Raw genomic sequence first — 16,332 nt, 5'->3', positions numbered from 1 at the left:
ACACGTGCATGAGAAATGTTCGGTGAAACAGATTGCAAGCTAGGTGAGATAGTTTAGAACAGTTGCTTCACTGTCTGATATCAGTATCAAACAATATGGTAGTACTGTTTAAGTACCCCAAAATGACACGTGCCGCCTAAAATTCCACCTTCAATTTTTGTCCTAGACACATCTTACACCCTGAAAATCACCTTTACGGAATATTAGTCCATCTAACACGATTAAAAACAAGAAAACACTTACTGGTGACCGGACATAGAATTTTTTTAAATCGCCAAAACTTGAAATTTGGTCTGCCTCAATGCCTGACCACAGTCGCAGGTCTAAATTCCAAATGAAGCGGCGCACAGCCACCATTTTACACCACAATAACAAACTCACCAGTGGGATGTGCCTTTTGGGGTTCCAAAGAGTGTAGGCCCTCTGCGCCTTGTCGTTTCTTCTATCTTCAATCAGCCTGCTTGTCTTCTTCATTCAACGAAGCCATATTGAGGCATTAATTTTCTGAGTCAGCATGTTCTTTCAGCAGCATATTTAGATGCCACAGAATTATTTCAGAGCTGGATTTCAGAAGTGCTTCAGTCCTGGCACTACTATTATAGGTATACTAGCTAGATATCTGCACCTTCACAATTGGGATCCCATTTGCGATAGGTTCACGACCACACCCATCAAATAAAGATCTAGGTGGACTAACAGCAATAGAGTGCAGAGACCACACCTCTTAACCATCTAGCTATTTACTTAACAGTAAATAAGATGACCTCACCCTTTATTGGTCTAGCTAGCTGCACACCTCTTGGTTGACTCGAGATACTCTAATAGAACAGTCACTGTAATACAACAGTCATGTATGATCATACGGTACGATAATTACATGAAAATAACAAGGAGAAAACATCCTGAACGCCTGGTAGACTCCTGTAAGCATTCAAGCGTAAATCGGATTGCTGCAGGTTCGAGGCTACCTAGGTCCAGTCATGTTTGTTTTTTTCCTTCCTGCAACTTTTCACATACACCTTATGTAACTAATGTCTTTATATCTGGTGTCTTTGAACAGGCTGTAGGACCAGGTGTCCTACAGACCTTCAGCACTTGTGCTGTAAAGCTTTAATAAAAATAATAAAATAATAAAGATAGTACTGTATAATAGTGACCACAAATGTGTGGGTGTGTCCCATGAAAAAATCACCCAAAACCAGCCTCACTTTTCCAAAAACAATGATGAAGCAGGTAAAACTAAGCCCAAACAATCCTTCAAAATGCTTTCAGCAGGTTACTACGGAATTTAAAAACAATTTATTTAATGGAATTTTCTACTGACTGACCGACTGACTGATGCCTTCAAACAAGCGTAACTCAATAATAGCTAAGACTACGGACTTGATTTTTTCACTGTTTGGTGTCACTTCAGTCTGAGAGGTGCCTTTTGGCATACCGCAGTACGTATGATGCATTCTTCATGGACTTTCCAGTGTCTCCTTTGTGTCCCATTCATCTTTGCTGACAGTGAATAGTGTCAATTTGGCAGTAGCACATGATGGCTTCCCTTCATAATGGAAATCAACCATATTTTTCGTAGTGGCTACTTAGATTGCAGAGGTGCTTTTTGAACAGTTCTTGATTTGTACTGCTGCGTAACAGGTTGAACATAGCTGACAACGAAGCATAATGGATACTTCACTTTTCAGACAACAATTGATATAGCTGAGGCGCACAGTGCCATTTCTTTCTTTTGATCAGTATGCGTGGGTTCACCAGTCATAATAATTATTTACAAAAAAAAAAGGTAACAAGAAAAGGTAATTGGAATTTTCAACTAGAGTAAGGACCTGATTTCATGCACTACTCTAGCTTGTTTCAGTACTTTTTATCGATGTGCTATGGTCCCTACCCTAGTTGAAATTTCCAAATTTTTTGGTCTACTTGTGTTGTAACAGAATAGTCACAAGTTACTGTAACTAGCTGTGCTACAACAAAAAAACTAAACAAACTAGTGTTTAAAAAATTGTTAATTTAAAAGATGAAGTATGGATCTATGGAATAATAAGTAGTGAAACAAGAGGTGAATGATGGTATTAAAGCATAGCTCGGTGGGAAAGTTCCTACTTTGGTTCAGTACTAAAGTAGAGACTTTCCTACTGAGCTATGCTGTAATACCATTATTCATCTCTTGTTTCACTACTTATTGTTGCTTCACTACTTATTGTTGCATAGATCCCTATTTCATAACAATTTTTAAAATACTAGTTACACATTGGTATCCCTCAAAATTTGAGTTATTATACCCAAGTGGCTTGTAATTGCGAGACATGCACAAGTTTATTTATTATTTCTACATCAGTAGATTCTTTTGTAGCAAATACAATCTGAACACAAAACACGTGTTGCTGTTTAGCATTAATTACTCCTCAGCTGTTTGTCCAGTACTGTGGTACTACATTATGAATTGATAAAGTGACTAGTGTCCACATTGCAATTACGACCCACCTGAGTACATTACCTGAACACATCTAGATCAAAGGTATTTTTGAGCATCAATTAGTGCTGACATCATGGCTTATGTCATGGGGCATCCACTTCCATTGCAGTCTATTTATTTATAAATGGGGTTGCAGATTCTTTGCCTCACGGTAAGGTATTCAGCAATGAAGAGTAACCTTAAACCAGAATTTATAAAGTGGAAACTAAGAAAGATGAACAGCTGCGAACGCAGTGGGCTCAATGGTTAAGGATATGGTTTTATGTGGGGAGGTCCCTGGTTCGAACCCTAGTAAAGTTTTGTGCACATTTTACACACTGCGGCTACTGTACATTTTCTATTAGAGTATCTCAACCCCACAGTTTACACTTGTTAGGTTTTTGCTCTGTAATTCTGTAGCTACTACGTACTTGTTTGTTTTTAAACCACAAAAGGCACTGCTATAATAATTGGCCTATTTACCCATACACGGTTTATCCTGTAGCCATAATAAACATCCATGGATATTAATCAAATTCATGTTTTTATATGCTCTAAATTTGTACCAAATTTCAAGGCAAATATAACAATTTTTGCAAAATGTGTGAAAAGTAAACTCTTGGCCCCTGTTGGCACTTAAGAAGAGAGGAAAAATGGAGAAAGAAAAGTGGCCAAATGTACAGTATGTTGCAAATGACTGGAGAGAATTCAATCAAATTAACTGTATGGCTTACCCTACCTAATAGTAGGGACGCTTTTCCACCTATTTTTCTTTCCAACAATTCTTTTATTTTTCACCTATTATGCTCCATATTTCGCTCAGCATTAAACTTTGTTAATTGACCATTTCTAAGTGCAAAGCTACAATTTCACCTTAAAGTGATTGTTATATTGGAGTATTTCAATCTTACGATAATATATGGAAAGAATATATTGCTTAACATATGTGACTGTTCTATTAGGGTACTTTGATCACCACCATAACAATTAATAATGCATTGCTGATATTTTATCATGTGTTACTGTCCTATTAGAGTATCTCAATCACTTCACAAAATTTGCGCCTACACGTATTATGCCAGCATTTTGCTCATTGCCTTTACTCATCCATTATACCATAAAATTTGCTGGTGAAATTGAGGCATACCTACCTAGTAGACAGTTTAATGCAAAAAAAAGTGTGCCTTGGAGAAGTAGCTATGCATGCATGAACCTTAATCCTTTCAATATACTTACGAAGGGACCATATGTAGCTATGCATCCATGAAATTTAATCCTTTCAATATACTTGCGGTGTGACTTCCTGGCTTTCTTGACCACATGACACACGACAGTGTGTCTTGATCTGTTGTCCTATATGTACGTTCATTTACAGTGATAGCAAAATGCTAGATCTGCTATATGTAGTGTCAGTTTTCTTTAGTACACTGTTACACAGGAGCATAGAGAAGATTTTGATTCCTCATCTTTTTGATGCACTTAAGCACTAAAGTGTGAGACTTTGAAAATTAGGGCTGGGATAAATAGTGGAATTTACCTTCGAACATTCGCTAATAAAATGTTTAAACATTCAAAGCTTCGATATTAGCTTTCAAGTTCCAGATTTTCTTGCATTTATCCTTCTTAAGTTTTATCTTTCTAATCCTATTTAATAAGTTTGTAAACATTTGGAAAATGCATAGAAGCGTTACTGAATGACGGGATCGATCGATTGCAAATGGGCATGTCTGCTATACTGTAATCATGTAAGGCTAATGACTAAAAGGACATTTTCCGTGCATTATCTATCACTTTATAAGGCGTACAACTAACCTTTGAACCTAAGAAACATTCAAAGCTTTGTCCCAGCCCTATTGAAAATATCCCATATATTTACTACTGAATAAATTTGGGTGACTGAAAATGTTGACATAAATGTTGTTGTTTCAGTATTAACAAATTATAATACTAATGTTGACTTTCGTAGGAGCTCATATGTATGCAAACAGACTATAGTGCTCTGTACATGGTTTGTGTTTTCGTTTTCTGCAGATATTCGGAACTGGTTCAATTGCTCAGGTGGTGCTAAGTAGGAATCAAAATGGAGAATGGCTATCCATTAACCTTGGTTGGGGCTTTGGTATAATTTTTGGATGTTACATGGCAATGGGTATTTCTGGAGCTCACATGAATCCAGCTGTTACCCTAGCAATGGGTAAGTATTTATACCTGTAAATAGGTTAATCAATGAACTATTGCACCTTTGTATGTTGTGTGTTACAGTGGTCATTAGAAAGCTATCATGGAAAAAGATTCTTGGCTACTGGATTGCACAATATTTGGCAGCTTTTATTTCTTCAGCTGTTGTGTTTGGAATATATTATGGTAAGTTGTGCTATAGTATCGCACATGCACTACAGTGTGATATTAATCAATTTTTGTCTACTGCATACATAATTTTAAGCTGAATTGTTTTACACAGTAGCTGAGAAACATTTGATCTATATAGATTGTGTACCTGCACATGAACAATAATTTTTGTTGTATGTAATGTTAATACCTTTTTGTGCCAGCAATAATAATGAACATTTAGTCAAAGTGATCAAATTCTCCATTCTTGTTCTTTAAATCTTTAATTTTTCTAGCTAATGCATATATGATTACTGTTCTAGATGCTCTTGAACACTTTGAAAATGTTACTGAAAGTGGACATCGATCTATTTCAACTGCTGGAATTTGGGCTACCTATCCACAAGAGCACGTATCCAATGTTACAGGATTTTTTGATCAGGTTTATCACATAGTGTTACAGTACATGTATTAGTTAAGATCAGGAACTCATCAACCTTAATACTTTTTCATGGTCCATTATATACAGTATTTAGGCCCTAAAATCAGACCACCTTCCCAACAGGACACTCAACAGTTAGTATAATTATATTGGTATAAAAGATGTGTTGTTGGTTAATTATACATGCATATACTGCATTCCCAGAAAAATACCTTTGCTATGTGTACTTGTTAATGCTCTTATATAGTGTACAAGCTTCAGAGATTCTTTGCAACTATTATTACATGCAGTGATACAACTCACTCCATTAGAGTAGCTACTGTATTACATTTTTGCAAATGAATAATAATAATAACAATCAGGTATACAAATGCATATTTATGTAGGTTTTTGGAACATTCTTGCTGGTGCTCGGAATAGTTGCAATCTGTGATGGTCGTAACACAGAACCAAAACATGGTCTAAAGCCACTCATGATTGGATTACTACTGGTTGCTATTGGAGCAACTTATGGTTATAACTGTGGTTATGCAGTTAACCCTGCTCGAGACTTCTCTCCGAGATTGTTCACACTTTGTGCTGGATGGGGTACAAAAGTCTTTACGTAAGTATATTTGTATTTTTTGAATTGGTTATTGCTGTAATACCTTGAATTTAAAAAAATTGTACACATAAATGGCATGGAAATGAACCCAAATATCATAAATGCTATAATAAAGTAATGTACTGAAGTATGTACAAGGATTATCTGCAGGATAACTCTCTTGCAAGTTTCACAACTTTTTTTGTTTGATCCCTAATCCGACTGAAAATTCCTAATATTTCCTTCTACTTGTTTTCTTTTAAACTTTAATGATTATCACAATTACAACTAATGAACCTGTGCATAGCACATCAAAAGAATGGCCTTAAAATAAAATTTGTGTCTAAATGCATGCTTTAACAATCAATTACTGAAAAGTGAAGTGGCTATTATGCTTTGTTTTCTGTATGTTCTGCCTGGTACACTGTGTTACAAACGAAGAATAGTACAAGAAATGTCTCTGCAATTAATTTAGAAAATAAAGCGCATTTAGCATGATAGCTAATCAGCACAGCCACTGTTGACTTCAGGTGGACAAGTCATGACTTTCATTAGTTGTATTTAGCCTTGCTCTAGTTTATGGGAAATCTCGTAAAATAATTTTAGCACCCCTCGCCTTCATTTAGAAGCTGGCATTTATTTGAGCCTGCCTTAAATGCAGGTAAATAAATATTTTACCCATGCTATAATGAAAAAATATCACATGTGCAAATGTGTGACATTTTAAAATAACAATGTAAATTAAACATTTAGACTAATTTTTGTTGTCTGAAATGAAACAATTTGAGTTTGTAAACATGCCAGAGATGACCAGGAAATCCAATGTTGCAAAGGAGGACCCATCATTTGCTACATCTGATATCTTTCTGTCAAGAATATATTAATCAGTGTATATCCCACACAGCTGGCACTGCAGTTCAGCTATGTGGCTTCCATAAAACGTAACTTAAATTGTTTTGTTAAAATCTGTAATTAACTTATAGTTAAAGCACCACCGTATTTGTGTATGGAAAATACAGCACAAGGGGGCATATCAAGAGGATAATACAGCACAAGATGAAGCTGAGTGCTGTATGACACCCCTGAGTGCTGTATTTTTCGTACACAAAAACATACGTATGTGCTTTTTTGTCTTCTTGCTTGGAGTATTCATCTCACATTCCCAAACCAGTTCAATTTTTGGTGATCTCAGTAAGTATCCATGTAATCTATTTCTAGTTGTAGAACCAACTGGTAGGATTAGTCTGTTACAATGATCAATTGTGCTGCCTGAGTGGGGTTGTCTTTGTAACATTCCTGGCAATAACCATTCTGCATAACTGTACTGTATTTGCCCAATTATGTGCATAAATGTACTGTAGTACAGTTTGGTGGCTAATTGGTAATGTAATTACAGTATGCGGTGGCACTTTGATCCTTCCATGCAAAGTACAGTATATTAATACTGTTGTTAATATACAGCAGACATTGTGTACATGAAAAACAGTTACAATCTGAAATTTTATTAAAACTTGATGTTCACAATGCTTTTTGATAATTATTATGTCAATTGTATGTAATATATTTTAGTGTATCAAAGGTTTATTGATACATTGGACTTTTTTCTTTACAGTTACCATAACTACTGGTTCTGGATACCAATCGTTGCCCCGTACATAGGAGGTATACTTGGTGGACTGACCTATGTGCTACTGATTGAACTGCATCACGTGCATCAAGCTTAACCACTTGATACTATTAATAGCCACTAGTATTTGGTTGAGTTCTGATAATAGTGTTTACCACATGCATAGCGTTTTGTATTTGAATTTTATTGTGCACAGGTAGTCACTATCAGTACTCCTGTAGAACCATCTGCTACTACAATTAAGGTTTTTAATTGATTAAAATATAGCTTGGTTACCAGTTAGCTTTCTAAGGCACTTGTCTGCCTCTTTTGAGCACTCTTTGATTGCTTGATTCTAATGTAAGTACTGGTCGTATGTTGTCCCAGGATTCCATGTACATACAGAAAGTTATTTTGTACTCTAAAGATGGTCAATAATAGTAATGCTATAGATTGCCTGGTTCATTCAACATATGGATGTCGGCTCACATCAACATATACTTGCATGGTTTGAAGAGGGTTCAGTCCCTGTAACATGCACATTGTTTGTACCATGCATGGACCCTTTACATGATCTATATAGCTATGTGTGAACACTAGAAGCTAGGGGTGGGCGATACCTTCAAAAAGAAATATCGATAATTTTTTGGTACGTTATCTTGATAACTACTAATATTGCAATATGTCACTTGAATAACTCATGTATAACTGGTCCATATCAACTGACCCGCCTGTCCAATTTGTTTTCAAATTCCAAGAATTTTGATATTATTGTATAGTATAGTAGCTGGTTGTCAATACCTAGTATTGTATGCCTAAGCTGTACCCAAGATGTTTTTTGTACAAGATGTTGCATCATACTTACCAAGGTAACAGCAACCATAACACATTGTGCTTGTTACAGTGTATCTCGATATCATTTTGCATCAATTTCAGTAAAATATTGAATTTATCGATCTTATTGAAATATTGCCCACCCCTCCTAGAAGCTGAAAGATATTTGTAAATTTATTAGCATACGTCTATTATGGTAGTAGCTAATTTTGCCATGAATTCACTATGAAATATATTGTTATTGTTATTAAAGCTTTACAATGACCAGCACTGAAAGTCTGACAGCAACATGTATACCTATGAAACACAAGTTACACGTGAATAATCATTACCCATTACCACAAATGAAGAAGCTTTTTAGTGCTGTGAAGTATGACAATATACTGTAATAATGAAAATAAATGTCATCAATCAATGAATATCAGATGAATATGCAATTATTGAAAGAAATTTTGTTGGAATTAAAGTACCATGGGTACTTCATAGGACATAAACTTTTTCATCACAAATTTAATTATAGAAAATCCCATGAATAGTTTATACTGTAATTTGCATGTTGATATAACTTCTTACTATAGATAGTGTCACTTAAATTGATGCAAATAGTGCAACACCCAGCTAGCAATATCAATCTGTGTTGCAAAGATTTAAAGGGAAGAACATTAGAATCACTTGGTCAACTCATCTGTATGCCAGATAGCTATATATTCCATCTCCTTCTGAAATTTGGAATTAATTTTAAAAGATCGTGTATCTACATTAGGAAATCACATCCTTGATCACATCAGTTTATATTTATCTCTGATATATAGCGAGGGGTTTGCACTTTGCAGCAATATAGCTACGGTTAACCTCCAGATGCATGCAATACACAACATACAGTGCCTTGTTATTGATGCTTGAAATTTCACTAGAGTTTTAGCTATAGAGTCATTTGAATACAAGCATTAAGCTAGAAAAAAAACTGTATACTGTTTAGCAGGTGATATGGCAAATATTTGATAATGGTAAAATAGCTGTCCATGCACAAGTCAGGTTGAAGAGGTTCAACTTCAACTCACTGGCAGGCACCAGATTGATGTTTTTAATGAAATCATTTCAGGTGTTGTATAATTAGACTATTTTGGCATCACCCATTTCTGCATTACTTTTAAATTGCAACTTAAATGTGTTGATCCGCTTAGCTAGCATGTCAGTTTGTTGGCTTTGCTACATGCATTTTTAGGTTCTAAGTGTGCCATTACTATAGCTATTATTATGTATAATAGTAATGTAATCATCTAAACTTTGTTCTTTTAATACAATTCAGTAGCATTGAGTGCTTCCAGTAGACTGGATGTTTAAGTATAGCAAGAGTAATAACTCGTCATTATTCAAGGCCGGGGTGACTGCCAGACTCACCGGCAGGCAGTGATCAGTCAACATCTTGAAAACGATGTGGAATTTGAATAAGAAAGAGCTAACTATCCTTTTCCCCTGGATTATGATACTTACAGACTGGACGTTGTAGCTGGCTAACAAATGTGGTAGCTAGATCCTCGGGTAGATCATTATTTTATTATTATATCATGTATTTTTATTATTATCAAGTCTACCAGTTCGGAACTGGATACGAGGTGCTTCACCACTAGCCCAGGGAACCTATATATAAGGCCACTCCAACAAAATTCCTTGTTTCCCATTTCATTGACCTTAAAAATATATGTGGGTGGACGGTTCATTATCCATTATAGTATCTTACAGGTAAGAATAGAGTAGAAAAGAACAAAAGCTAGCTTAATGGGCTTTCTGAATGCTAAACTAGTTACTGCTATGCTGCCTATGTAGTCACAGGATAAATAATGAATATTGACAGCAATAATGCAATGGCGGATCCAGGATGGGGCATTTGGGGCAATGTTCTAGGAATTTTTGTTAGCCTATTCATGCCTACTAGGCACTATTATACAGTTATAGTGATTCTTAAATTTCGCACCGCCCACTCTTGGGGGCGAGCGGAGCCAGTCAAATGGTATCACGTTCCAATTTGGAAACAACATTGAATGGCTTTGTAGTTGAAACTATAGTCTGGCGCCGCCCACCCCTTCACAAAAAGGGGCGGGCGGCGCCAGACTAAGTTGAAACCTGAATCCGAATGACCAACCCATCATATGACCAGGAAGGTTGCAGCGACTGAGACTCTTAGTAATTCGCTTAGTAATCTACAGATCGATCTGAAGGTGCAACGTCGCAGGGTGGCAAGTTAAGTGAAGAGCGGTATCTTCGTGGGTGTGCTCCTAGTTGTATGAATTTCTGAAGGTTAGACGTAGTTGAACACACATGGGAGCGACACATGCAACGAAATCTGAACGAACAACTAGCTACGAAAGCTGTCTGTGGCTCAAGTCACCACCTGGTCTGGCATTCTGTTTTCAGGTTCAGGTACTGCAGCTGCAGGCTAGTTTGTTGGGTCCCTAGGGGGATAGTTGAACAATAATAATTAAAAAGTCACAACAGCCTACAAGGTGAACACAAGCATAGATGTGTGTCTACACCCTTATCTATACTGTGACTTGCAGAGCTATATAGAGGTTATCCATTTACGTCATCGTAGCATGTTTGAGTTAGTAACGGTTACTAGACGCCATGTTTTTTAGGCATAAATGAATGGGACCCATTTTTGCGATTGTGCTCAATTGAAGAAAGACTCACTATACTGAGTGAGTTACTTAACCAATTCAAAAGTGGTACTGGGCTGTACAAGCTAACGAACAGCTGGAACGGCCCTGTTTCTTCCACAATATTACTATGCATAACAATTGCATCACAACTTTCTTATTTTTGCCAGCTTTCTTTGGCTTGTAACTCACTCTTGCCTCGCGCATTCACGAAGATAACCTGTAATTATACGGAAAGCATTTAGTGTGACGTCAAACAGAAAGCCTCTATAGTTTATGTGCTGGCCTCAGAAATACATATACAGTGGAACCTCAGTTATCTGGACCTGGATTGTCAGTTAACCAACTGCTTTATTAGAGTAGTGACTTCTATTTTGATAATACTGATATTTTATAATGTTCTTTTTATGCTATTTTATGGTTATTTATACACGGTTTCAGAGATATGAACTTTTCAGACTTCTGGTGAATCTGGTCCCAAGGGGTTCGGATAACTGAGGTTCCACTGTAGCTTGTGGTGATGTGAAGTTCTATCATTTTGTATAATAGCTAAGGACTAGGTTAATTCTAAGGTTTTGGTTTGATATATGCGTACCTTACAATATGTTTAACAGGTTGCTGTAATGTCATCGGATTCTGACTATTTGCTTGAACAAATTGCATCAACTAATGCATCTAAGGAGCCAACAAATTCATCATTGCTAATAAAGATAAGAGAGTTGTGGAAGCAAGCCATCTATTATGCTGGAAAAGACTACATAGCAGAGTTTTTAGCTACATTTGTTTTGATGGTTAGTGTTGAGTGACTGTTCAATTAAGAGCATCAAAACATTGATAAATTGCTTCATAATATTATTGTATCAGATGTCTGATTACGTACACTATAAAACTTTCTGATATGTTGTCCCGTACATCTTTTCACAAGTACATGGTGGATTGATGAGTAGATTGATCCCAGCCGAGATCATCAATAATCTACTTGTATATCACAGTCTATTGACATGAAGCTGAAGGTGGATGTCAGTATATTCTGTGACTAGCTACTGTGATATAACTGGCACTAAGATTTCAGACTCTGTTTATAATGCAACTGGCCAGTTACAGACATTTCTGAGATACGGGGTAGTAGTATGTACCAAGACTGCCTGGATAAGAGAGGTTCCACTGTAATGTGCTGGTAATAAAACAACACATGGACCATGGCTTCTATTGTTGCTAAGTTTTAACACTTTTTGTTGTTTTTACGCCTTCTGTTGACCTTTGAGCACATATAGCACTTGTAGCAACACCTTAATGGTCTGTATGGTAGTAATTGCACAAGAAACACATGTAAGTAGCTTCCATGCAATTCCAGTAAACTCCTTGAAGTATGGTTTCAGTGGGAATGGTTAGTTATGAATTTTAGTGGGAATTCTAAAGTATGGTTAATCTTTTTGCCATATATTATATGTGGTTAAGAGTAAAATAGGAGTCGTTATTGTTATTCAAGGTACAACAGTATTATCAAGATACACACAATATTATTTTACTATCAGTTTATGCAGGATCCCTTTTGCAGTGTGCCTTGCATGTAGCGCTTATGACTCCTGGTTTATACTTTCTATAATGCAGATATTTGGAACTGGTTCAGTCGCTCAGGTGTTGCTAAGTCAAAACAAATTTGGAGATTGGCTATCCATTAATCTCAGTTGGGGCTTTGGTGTAACTTTTGGATGCTACATGGCAATGGGTATTTCTGGAGCTCACATGAATCCAGCCGTTACCCTAGCAATGGGTATGGTTTTATTTACAATTGTATCAATGATTATAAAAATTTCCTGTGTATTGCAGTGGTCTTAAGACGGTTATCATGGAAAAAGATTATTGGCTACTGGATCGCACAGTATTTAGCTGCTTTTCTTTCTTCAGCTATTGTGTTTGGAATATATTATGGTAAGTTACAATTACACCTAGGGCTATACTTTACTGTCACCAGGAACATATTGAATTCTACCTTAGGGAGTGCATGAGGTCGAAGTTCTTAAATTTATAAATGCCTTATATCTACTTGTACAATGATTTAAACCTAAATGACAACCAACCCATATTACTTGTCTACCCACTTTGGAGTACTGTTCTCTGCCCCCAAACTATGTATGATTGTTCTCTTGGAGATATATGCTTGTAATGTATTTATGTGATGAACTGTTTATGGTCCATGATAATTGTGTGTTAATTAATGTGAAACTTTCATGTAATTATATACACTGTTGCATTATTAATGCACTCATGGTGTTACAGATGCTCTTGAACGCTTTGAAAATTTTACCGACACTGGACATCGATCTATTGCAACTGCTGGAATTTGGGCTACCTATCCACAAGAATTTGTATCTAATGTTACAGGATTCTTTGATCAGGTTAGTCATGTAGTATCAGTACTTGTAAACAGAGGCAGATTTAGGTTGGGGAGGGGTGGTTTTCGACACCATCCCTGACTCTTTTCAAATTTTGTATGCATGTCAATTGTCCAGTGATGCTATCTTTCTGTTTGTGACATTACACTATTATTGAGTATCATCAATCTTTATGTAACTGTATAATGACTTAAGCCATGTGCTAATTAAAACCCACGATTAAATATATTTAAGTGCCATGTATATGTATATACAGTAGTAGCTGTAAATGAAATAGTGTAGAGACCACAGACATTTGTATACCATATATGTACAATTATTTTGTGGTTACTTGACTGTCTGCAAAATTTTCATCCTCGAAAAAATATTAGGATTGGCTCATACCTATATAGGAGGCAATCTAAGTAAATAACAAGTGATCAAAAATATAACAGCAAAAATCCTTAAAATTGTTAATATGTGAAAATTACTTACCTCAAAATTTTGTATGTATACGGTATACACAGCTATTTGGTCCCTTTTAAATGGGAATGGGCATAAGCACACTTTTATTGCAAATGCAGCAAATCCCACAAGCTCCACCATGAAATACAATATATAAGTAGGCTACTGACCACAATAGCACCTAGTCATCATTTTTGAAGTTGCAATTAAATATTACAGTGTATGTAATTAAAAACCAAATGGAGCAGTCTCTGATATTGTATTGATGTGCATGTACAGGTAATATCACAGAAATAGAATCAAGTGTATACATCATTGTAGGTATTGGGAACATTCTTGTTGGTTCTTGGTGTAGTTGCAATTTGTGATGGTTGTAACACAGAACCAAAGCATGGTCTAAAACCATTCATGATTGGACTACTGGTAGTTGCTATTGGAGCGACGTATGGTTATAACTGTGGCTATGCAATTAATCCTGCTCGAGACTTCTCTCCAAGACTGTTCACTTTCTGTGCTGGATGGGGTACACAGGTTTTTACGTAAGTATAATTGTCTGTTACTGCACCAAAATATATTACAAGTCAATCATCACATGAAAATAAGAGTATGTTCCTGATCATGATATGTTGATTATTGCACTGTGTTAGTCCACACAGAGCATAGAACAAGTGAAACAAGATGCAAAATGAAGTTATCATAAGAGTGCATATTGACGTAGGCAATTATTATATAGCTATGTATATGTTACCTGATCTGTGGAAACCTGCCTTTGATTACAATCTACTTAGTTACTTTCTTTACAGTTTACAATTTAAGGAAATTTTTGATGATACGTGTGTGTATTTTACTCATGTAAACAATGCTTTATATTGTTCTCAGGTTTCTGCAGATCTGGTCACATAAAAAAGTGTGCTTGGGTGGTGAAGGTTTTATACTTAATTATACCCGAGTTTCAAAAATAATAGTTGTATTCATGGCAACTCACAATCCTTAATTTTTGTGAAGTGAGATTATAAATGCAATATAAAGGCTTTTTTTTTACTGTTAGACATCGCTTCAGCTTGTCAATGACAAGTGACTTTTAGCATACTACAGTATATCGTGTGGCTATATGGAAGGATCTTGAACAAGTGTAAGCTAACAACTTGACTTTGACTGTCATGTCAGTGCTATCTTGGAAAGTTACTGCGATGGGCATGTTGGAGTCACTGGTCTCTTCTACTAAATCTTTAGATGGTTGATTGTGTGAGCTGCACTTTTCTCTCAATGAAATTATCTATGATGTGTGACATCCAACATAGTTCTTTGCAAATCTTGTACTTTTAACACATTCTCCACCCGTGCTCATTCTGTAACTCTCATGCTTACACATGTTTCTTGTGACAAGATATTCTGTTCCATATTGTTTTGACCCTCAGTCCTCCAACATTTTGTCCTGCCTATTGTATATAGTATTTCCATGGTAAGTTGTCAGCTACTGTAGTTGTTTTTATACCATTACTGTATCTGTTGCTATAACTTGTGCTTAGTTTTGTATTACGCTAGTTTGATTTTTTTGCGGATATGTTTTGGTAATTAAGCACCCTTGTACAGGCACCAATTTTGAACCATACAAAAGTGTTGTTGTACTACATATTAGAGATGTACCGATTCGACTTTTCTGAGCTTTACCAATACCGATCCATCTAGGAAATTTATTACCGATCCTACCGATATTGTATCGATCTGACATCAGTTATCTAATATGATGACTGATCTTGTACAGGTAATTCTTATAGCATTTTATAATCTCAGACTAAGCTAATTGGTACATTGTTAGCTGAATGATGATCACAACATTGTTACTAGAGTCAATACCAATGGTGGTGTGGCCCCAATTACACCACCCAGACAATCAGCAGTGACAGCACCCACAAATATTTTAATGCATGTGAGCACCAGGAAATCAAATGGCACTATACTTAGCTTATTTCATAAATGGAGCAGAGAAATGATAGAAGTTGTTTAGTATGTTTGAAGAAAAGGCAATAAGAAAGATCGGTATCATGAATTGGTGGCTTCAACAGAAAATTGGTTCTACCAATTTTGTTCAAATTGTCGAGATTGGCACAGATCCGATACTAGATCAGTAGATCGGTACATCTCTACTACATACTACTTGTAACTTTGTAGGCATACAGTCAAGCAATAACAACTATTCCTTTCATAGGTAACTGCAAATCACTTTCCCAAGGAGCAAGTGGTATTGTACTAAACCCTGAATGGCAGAAAAACTGTCATTGATGTAGCTATGTTAAATAATTAAAAGCAATATACTATATCAAATACATGCAGTGCTTGTACTTTCCCTATAGTCACCATAACTACTGGTTCTGGATACCAATCGTTGCCCCATCCATAGGAGGTATACTTGGTGGACTGACCTATGTGCTACTGATTGAACTACATCACACCCAGAACTACTGATTGAATTTTTAATATCAATGTGGATACTGTAATGCTTGTACCTTGGTCACAAACTAATACTGTATATACACAATTTAATTATGACCAAAAACTAATAATATTATTTCACAACTTG

At 36.0% G+C, this 16,332-nt stretch overlaps 2 protein-coding genes across 3 annotated transcripts in view; both read left to right on the top strand.

The window, feature by feature from the left end:
- The window catches only part of LOC136256481 (aquaporin-10-like), a 13,341-nt gene extending 5,677 nt beyond the window's left edge, over positions 1–7,664 (top strand). Inside the window, exons 3-7 of the mRNA XM_066049455.1 lie at positions 4,493–4,655; positions 4,724–4,825; positions 5,113–5,231; positions 5,618–5,835; positions 7,427–7,664. Of these exons, the coding sequence (XP_065905527.1) occupies positions 4,493–4,655; positions 4,724–4,825; positions 5,113–5,231; positions 5,618–5,835; positions 7,427–7,538 (714 nt within the window). The 3' untranslated portion in view covers positions 7,539–7,664. The remainder of the gene's footprint in view (positions 1–4,492; positions 4,656–4,723; positions 4,826–5,112; positions 5,232–5,617; positions 5,836–7,426) is intronic.
- On the top strand, positions 7,567–16,332 carry LOC136256480 (aquaporin-10-like). Of its 2 annotated transcripts, none has more exons than XM_066049454.1 (7): positions 7,567–7,685; positions 11,526–11,702; positions 12,523–12,685; positions 12,742–12,843; positions 13,192–13,310; positions 14,073–14,290; positions 16,106–16,332. In XM_066049454.1, the coding sequence occupies exons 2-7, from the start codon at positions 11,535–11,537 to the stop codon at positions 16,215–16,217; spliced, it is 882 nt and encodes a 293-aa protein (XP_065905526.1). In that variant the 5' UTR covers positions 7,567–7,685; positions 11,526–11,534; the 3' UTR covers positions 16,218–16,332. The 2 variants fall into 2 exon arrangements, with proteins under 2 accessions (XP_065905526.1, XP_065905525.1); XM_066049453.1 differs by lacking the exon at positions 7,567–7,685 and adding an exon at positions 10,373–10,552.

Source organism: Dysidea avara, chromosome 5, assembly GCF_963678975.1.
Source record: "Dysidea avara chromosome 5, odDysAvar1.4, whole genome shotgun sequence".
Taxonomy (NCBI): Eukaryota; Metazoa; Porifera; class Demospongiae; order Dictyoceratida; family Dysideidae; genus Dysidea; species Dysidea avara.
Note: the sequence above shows the minus strand (reverse complement) of the source record. Positions and strands in the feature narration are given on the sequence as shown.

Coding starts and splice junctions, on each gene's coding strand:
- LOC136256480 (XM_066049454.1), top strand. CDS start 11,535: ATGTCATCGGATTCTGACTATTTGCTTGAACAAATTGCATCAACTAAT. Junction 12,844..13,191: donor TGTGTTTGGAATATATTATG/GTAAGTTACAAT, acceptor ATGGTGTTACAG/ATGCTCTTGAACGCTTTGAA. Junction 13,311..14,072: donor TTACAGGATTCTTTGATCAG/GTTAGTCATGTA, acceptor ACATCATTGTAG/GTATTGGGAACATTCTTGTT.